A 7046-nucleotide genomic window follows, 5' to 3' on the forward strand; every position below is an offset into this window, starting at 1 on the left:
AGACTGACAGGGCCAGTGCAGCAATGACAGGGGGCCGTCCTGGAGCAGGACGCCAGGTAGGGAAGGCGGAACCCTGCGGTCTGGGGAGGTGGAGGCTGGGGGCGGGGCGGGACTCCCGGGTCTGAAGGAGGAGGGAGTAGGAGGTCCCGGACCCCAGAGTGTGGGGGAGGGCCCCAGGGTCTAGGGGACGAAGGGACTAGGGGGCCTGGACCTCCGGGTCTGGGGGAGGAGGGGGCTGGGGTCAGGATTCCTGCCTTTGAGAGAAGAGACACTTGGGGCTGAGAGAGGTCAAGATTTGGCGCTCATCCCGTTTAGACGAAGGCCTGGGGGCCTGGATCCTTGGTAGGATTAGATATCTGAGGAGTATCTTTCAACTGACGTGAGTGTAAAAAATTTTTTTGAAAATAAAAAAAAAATGAAACTTCCTACTCCAAACTCCCTCACCAGAGATTGCCATTATCAACAATTTGGTGTGGACTTGTTACTTCATATCCACACACATACATACATTATGGGTAAAGATGCTTTTTTTAATTATTATTATTCACTATAATGTGTCCTGTAAGTACAAGGCAAAGGCAAGGGATTCGTTTGTGTGACTACAATACGCTGTCCCCCTGGTCATTTGGGTGGTTTTCTTCCTTCTAGTGAGGAAACTCCTTCCATGAACCTTGTGATACGAAGTAAAAAGAAGAAACCTAAATCCCTCTCTTAAGGAAATAAGAGCCATTTCTGTCACTGCCCCACTCCAGAACAAAAGCAAAGCCCTCACTGTGGCCGACGGGGCCCCTGACGACCTGGCCTCTGTCCCCTCTGGGTGCTGTCTCTCTGCCAGAGACTGTTGGCCCAGCCTCTTTGCCCATCTTGTACCTTGAGTCCCTTCCTCTGAGTTCCTCCCCTTCCCTGTCCCTCTAGTGCAGAGGGTCCAAGGATGGCAATTCCACAGAATACTTGCAAGGTACTGAGCTAAATGAAAGAATAGTCTGGGCAGAGAATACAGATTTAAAAATACAAATTATTAATCTGGGTTGAGAGGAGTCAGAAGGGACTGAAAAAGGACAAGGGTCTTGGTGGAGGTGGGGGCTGGAGACCAGGGTTGTCAGGTGCATGACAAAGAGCTGCGGGAGCAGGCCAGCGGTGGGGTCATTTCCACGTCCTAAGACCAGATGGCCTGGATTGCCAGGATGGACCAGAAATTTTTGTGATTCAGATAGGACAAGAAACCTGGAGAAAGCAAAATGACAGAGGGGATGGGACACAGAGTTCATCAGCCCAACCCTAATCCCAGTCCTGTCCCCAAGCCCAACTGCACACCCTACACTGTGTCCAACCCCATCACCAAACCCAGCCTCATCCCTAAGCCTATTTTTAAACCCACCCCCGATTCCATCCCATCCCCTCATCTATTCCCAAACACATCCCTAAACCCAGAATCAATTCTATCCCCTACACTGTCGCCAACCCATTTTCAAACTCAAGCCCAACCCCATCCCCACATCCAGCCCCATGTGCATCCCAGCCCTGTCTCCTGCCTCAGACACATCCTCCCTATCCTTGTCTGCAACCCCATCCTCATCCCAAACTCTGTCCCACACAAATACCTATCTGCATCCTTATACCCATGCCCAGACTCAACCCCATCCCAGCCCAGACCAATCATCAGGAAGAGGAAGACACCAGTCCATGCCAAGTAGAAGCTGAGCCCCAGCTTGTAGGTCATGCCTTCCTGCAGGTACATTTGGGCTTGCAGGAGGTAGAACAGGATACCCAGTGTGATGCTGGTCCCTGCAAGAACACGAGTGTTAGGATGCCAGGAATCAGGCATGTCCCCTACCCCTAGTTGTGTGGCTGCCTGGCTCTTGCTCATTATTTCCCCACTTTCTTTAGCCCTCAGCCCCTGTGCCTTTGCTCACTAGCAGGAAGATGGGCTCCTAACAATGTCATGCTAGAGGATGTTGGAAGTGCAAACCATGTTCTTTAACCAGACAATGACATGTCTAAAACCACAGATTTTGAGGCCAACAGAGCAGGGCTCTTTCCGGCCTCTGCCTCTCACCTTAGGGCAACCACTCCATCTCAGCGAGCCTCAGTTCCCTCATGCAGAGTGGGCAGGGGACCCACCTCCTAGGGCTGTCAGGAGGAGTTATTGACTATGTGCCATTTCCAGCACATAGTAAACCCTCAAGGATTGGAATGATCATTATCATTATATTGGGTCTTTAGTTTTGAGCTTCTGAAGTACTAAGAACTGGGTCCTTCCAAGTATTTCAAATTACATTAAGATCAAAGTGTTTCCTACACTTTGTACCTTATATTGAAACAATTTAGGAAGAGCTACCGGACAAACTGGATAAATACTAGTTATAATATTTGGATGGGAGTGGGAGAGTTATCATGGCAAGGACTTGTGCAAAAATAAATAGCTGCCATCAAGTACTGACGTATTCTAATTCAATCCTCACGGTATCTCCACATGGTAGGAAATTTTGTCTCCATCCTACAGATGAGAAAACTGTGGCTTGGAAAGATGAAGTAGCTTGAAGAAAATCACAGACCTGGTGGTGGGACAGAATTCTGAATGGGGTTGGATATCGGTGGTGGTTGAAGTTTGAGTGATGAGGACGGAGGTTGAGGTTGAGGGGGATGGTGGGATGGGAATGGATTGTGGTTGGCATAGGGTTGTAGTTGGGAGTGGTGATGGATTGGATGTGGGTAAGAGGATGGAGTTGGGAATGGGTTGGGTTGAGTTTGAGAGTGACATGCATAGGTAGTAGGGATGGGGTTGTGGTTGTGGTGGAATGGGGTTGAGGATTGAGAAGATAGAGTTGGAGGTAGACTGGGGTTTAGTTTGAGGTTGAAGTTCACAGGTGATGGGGTTGGGTTGAATTGGATGGTAATGGGGATGGGCTGGATACTGGAAAGAAGATGAACTGAGGATGGGGTAGGGATGGGGATGGACATCAAGGAAAGGGATGTGGATGAGTTTGACATTTGTTGATGGTGGATATGGGGTTGGACTCGAGGTTGATATTTTTTATTGGGATGGGTTGGAGATTTGCAAGAAGACAGGATTGGGATTGGGGATGAAGGTGAGGATGGGGACAGGATTGGAGTGTGGTGGGAATGGGGTTGGAGTTCATGATTGTCACTGGGTGAAGTACTCCTCGCCTTGGTTCTGGAGGAAAGGATCTTAGTGCTGTGCCTGCCAGGGTGCTGGTGATGAAGGTGAAGAAATCCAACAGGTGCTGGTTCAAGTTGGCAAAGAAGATGGTGCTCATTAGAGCCATGCTCAGGCAGAAGCTGGCGATGCTGGAGAAGAGGAGGAAGGCCCAGGCCAGGTCCAACAAGTCTGGGAAAGGAAGAGAATCAGGGACACCAAGATTGGCCCTCAGGCTCTGAGCATGAGGGAAAGGGTCACCAGTCAGTCTGGGAATATTCTCAAACCCTCCCTTGCAAATTATTTATTCTAATTTTAAGAAAATTTAAATCTCTAGAGAGAAGAGATATGGAGGCAATATCTCTAGCATTGAGGATATATCTCTGCATAGGTGAAGACAGGTTCTTGGACAGTGAGAAGTGAGGTGGGCAATGGGGAACATCCCCAGAAGTAAGGGCCATTCTAGGGCAGTGAGGACCATTCTAAATCTATGAGGACTATTCCCGGGCACTGAGCACCACCCTAGGACTGTGAGGACCATCTCAGGCAGTGGGGACCATCCTGGGGACATGAGGACCACCCAGGCCAGTGAGGCTCTTCCTGGGTCTCTGAGCATTGTTCTGGGGCAGTGAGAACCACACAGGACCTGTGACAATAATTCCAGGTAAGGAAGAAACCATTCTGTGACAGATAAAGGGGTCCCCAGGATAAAGTGGAGAGATGAGTCTCAGGTGTGGTGAGGACAGGGCAGGCCTTACAAGCATTCTGGTCGTACTCATGTCGGCAGGAGCTGTCAGGGCACCGCACAAAGAAGACGGTGTTGATAAGAATGGTTGGGGAGCCAGCAGGGTCCCCAGGGGGCCTCAGTGGCACCTGGAAGTGGACCCAGGGCTGGCTTAGAGTGACGAGACCGATGACCACTATGCCGGCCAGGCTCAAAACCAGGCTTAGATGGCGGCTGATCTTCTTGGCCTCATGCAGCAGCTGCCAGCCCACAGGCAACAGTGAATGGCGCCTACACTTGCTCTGCAACCTGCAGCAAATCATCCACGCCATTGTCAGCACTGAGTCCAGCCACCCTCCCCAGCCACCCCAGGTCCAGCCTTCAGAGTGTGTCTACCTCATGTTCACCCTCCATGCCCTGTATCTCCCAGGTCTCTCCTCTATGCCTTGCTTCACCCAGGGCCAGCCTTTAGGTCGACCTTCCAAGTCTTGCCATGCCTCTAGTTTCTGATACACCAACCATGCTTCAGGTCCCTCCCTGACTTTTAGCTGCTTCCCCTCCCTCCAAACTCTAGCCCATAAATTGGCCTACTGCCTGGGCCCCTGCCTCTTACTGGAGAGAACTGGTTCCAATGGTGCTACATGATGAAATGCTCTCAATGTTGTCTAGTGAAGTTGGCTTGAGTTGGGAGCTGAGCACATCTTCTTGGAGACTCTCCTGGGACTGCCATATAATTGATTCCATGCTTTCGATACTGGGCTCAGGGCTAATGGTAATTGATGGGGGTATATCAATAGTGCCCCGGCTTTGTGTCCTGTGACTTTGAATACTTAAGTGGGGAGTCTTAGTTGTCAGAGGGCACTTTTGCATGTGGTCATGGCTACTGTGGGTAACTGATTTGATACTGGCCCCGGAGTCAGAGCTTTGGATACTGATGCGTCGAGGCTGGGAAATTTGTGAAACATCTCGAATAAGGAAATGGTGACAGTGGGTAATGGATGGTATCTCTTGGGTACTGACCCTGCTACTGCTCATAGCTGGTGGAGGGTCTTGGATACTGACCCGACGACCACTCACAACTGGTAGAGGATCTTGGATACTGACCCGGCGAATGCTGAAATCTGGTGGAGGGTCTTGGATACTGACCCGGCGACCGCTCACAGCTGGTAGAGGATCTTGGATACTGACCCGGCGACTGCTGAAATCTGGTGAAGGGTCTTGGATACTGACCCGGCGACCGCTCACAGATGGTAGAGGATCTTGGATACTGACCCGACGACTGCTCACAGCTGGTGGAGGGTCTTGGATACTGACCCGACGACCGCTCACAGCTGGTGGAGGGTCTTGGATACTGACCCGACGACCGCTCACAGCTGGTGGAGGGTCTTGGATACTGACCCGGCGACTGCTGATATCTGGTGGAGGGTCTTGGATACTGACCCGGCGACTGTGGATAGCAGGTGGAGAGTTTGGGGTACTGACTCCAGGGTTGTAGGTAGTTGGTGGAGGGTCTTGAGTCTTGGCATGGCTGGTGTTGGTTGCTGCTGTCAGGAAACCTGGCTGGGTGCCCTGGAGGTCAGATAGAGGCCTTTGGGCCATGTGGAGCCGCAGGGCAGGGCCAGTCCCCAGATCCACTCAACAGCCTGCAACTGTCTCAGCCCCTCCTTCCAGATACTTCAGTGGCCACCTGGAAGCCTCTTGGTTTCTCTCTGGGGTTCAGGCTCTGTCCCCCGGCATTTGGATCTCACTGTCCTTTCTTCCGTGATTTTTGGTCTCTCCTGCCATCCACAGGCAGGGCTCAGGGAGTCAGTCTGGCCTGCAGCTGGGGTTGCAGGAAGGTTCTGTGACAGTTAGAAAGGTTCCAGGAGGTTGGGACCTTGGCCATGGCCTCAGACTCTACCCTACCCTTATGTGAGTGACATGGGGGCTAGGGCTAGGTCAGAGCAGACTCACTGTAGGGTATGGACAGGGCCAAAATGGGGATGGGAAGGTGAGGAAGGGGTCAGGTTAAATGCAGCAGGTCAGAGAGGGACCAGGCTAGGATCAAGGCTAGGCAGGGCTGAGTCAGGGCTGGGTCAACAGCATCTCTGGGATGAATTCTAATAGTTTCTGAAGGTCCTGAGATCTGAATTATAATTCCCTCTTCCTACTGTTGCTGAGCAAAAGGGCTCACTGCCTGATATGCTAAACGCCAATACTATGTCACCAGGTTTTTGAGAAAAAAACAAAAAAACACTTTATTGAATTTTTCAGACCTTGCTCTTACTTGGTTGTGAACCCAAGGAGAAGAAATCCTATTGGTGAAATTTCAGGCTGTGAGGCATGTAGCTATGGTGGTGGGCTTTGCTGGTCATTGTGGCCTTTCTTATGGATTGTTTCCATTCAGGCACCAGAACATCACCAAGGAGCCCTGTATCCCTTTCTAAAAGCCTTTCTGTTGTAGATTCACAATTCCTACTCCTGCAGGGGGGTGCCCTTGGGACAGCTCCTCCTTTCTCTCTTGTCTATTTCTGGTCTCCTTTCTTTGATTGGAAATCCTGTTTTGACCTGAGTGTGTCTTTCATGGAGTCTGTCAGCCCTGGTGATGTGGGGCCACTGGCCCTGCCCCAGGTGGCCATCCATCTGGCTTCCCAGGGACGGGCCCTGGAGTCCTCTCTCTTTCTTTGGTCACACCACTCCAGACCTCTTGTAGAATCTTTACTAGGCACACATTTGGCTCTGAGCAGTCTGAAAATAAAGGCCTCTTAAGATCCAAAGCACATGTAAAGATACTGACTTTTGCTCTTGGTTTTTATAGTTGTATTGGCTCTTATTTATTCCATAAACATTAAACTCACCATAGACCGTGCCTCCTGAAGCACTGAGAATTTACTACCTAAATTCTGGGGTTTGGCAAAACATGGAATGGAGGCATGGAGGATGAGACAATTGCACAGTCAACAGGCAGAAGTGACCAGGCCCTTGAGATAATTGGGCTTTAAATGGGTTCTGAGATCCTAAAGTGCCCCACAGTGGTCAGAAAGAAGGATAAAGGTGGGCATTATCAGCGACCACACTCATCATCACCATTAGCATCTACCAAACACCATGTGCCAGAAACTAAGCCAGGCCAGGGACTTCATGTCACCCACTTAACACTCACAGCAACATTGAAACATATATACC

General features: G+C 50.7%; 1 protein-coding gene across 3 annotated transcripts; it reads right to left on the bottom strand.

The window, feature by feature from the left end:
* Positions 1-995: 995 nt before the first annotated feature.
* On the bottom strand, positions 996-5745 carry LOC105866212 (uncharacterized). 3 transcript variants are annotated; one of them, XM_076001272.1, is made up of 5 exons: positions 4495-5745; positions 3916-4190; positions 3203-3349; positions 1678-1785; positions 996-1224 (listed from the first exon to the last, which is right to left on the bottom strand). In XM_076001272.1, the coding sequence occupies exons 1-5, from the start codon at positions 5478-5480 to the stop codon at positions 1157-1159; spliced, it is 1584 nt and encodes a 527-aa protein (XP_075857387.1). In that variant the 5' UTR covers positions 5481-5745; the 3' UTR covers positions 996-1156. The 3 variants fall into 3 exon arrangements, with proteins under 3 accessions (XP_075857387.1, XP_075857386.1, XP_075857385.1); XM_076001271.1 differs by having other exon boundaries at positions 1654-1785; XM_076001270.1 differs by lacking the exons at positions 996-1224; positions 1678-1785 and having other exon boundaries at positions 2929-3349.
* Between the last annotated feature and the right edge of the window lie 1301 nt (positions 5746-7046).

This window comes from Microcebus murinus, chromosome 4 (assembly GCF_040939455.1).
Source record: "Microcebus murinus isolate Inina chromosome 4, M.murinus_Inina_mat1.0, whole genome shotgun sequence".
Taxonomy (NCBI): Eukaryota; Metazoa; Chordata; class Mammalia; order Primates; family Cheirogaleidae; genus Microcebus; species Microcebus murinus.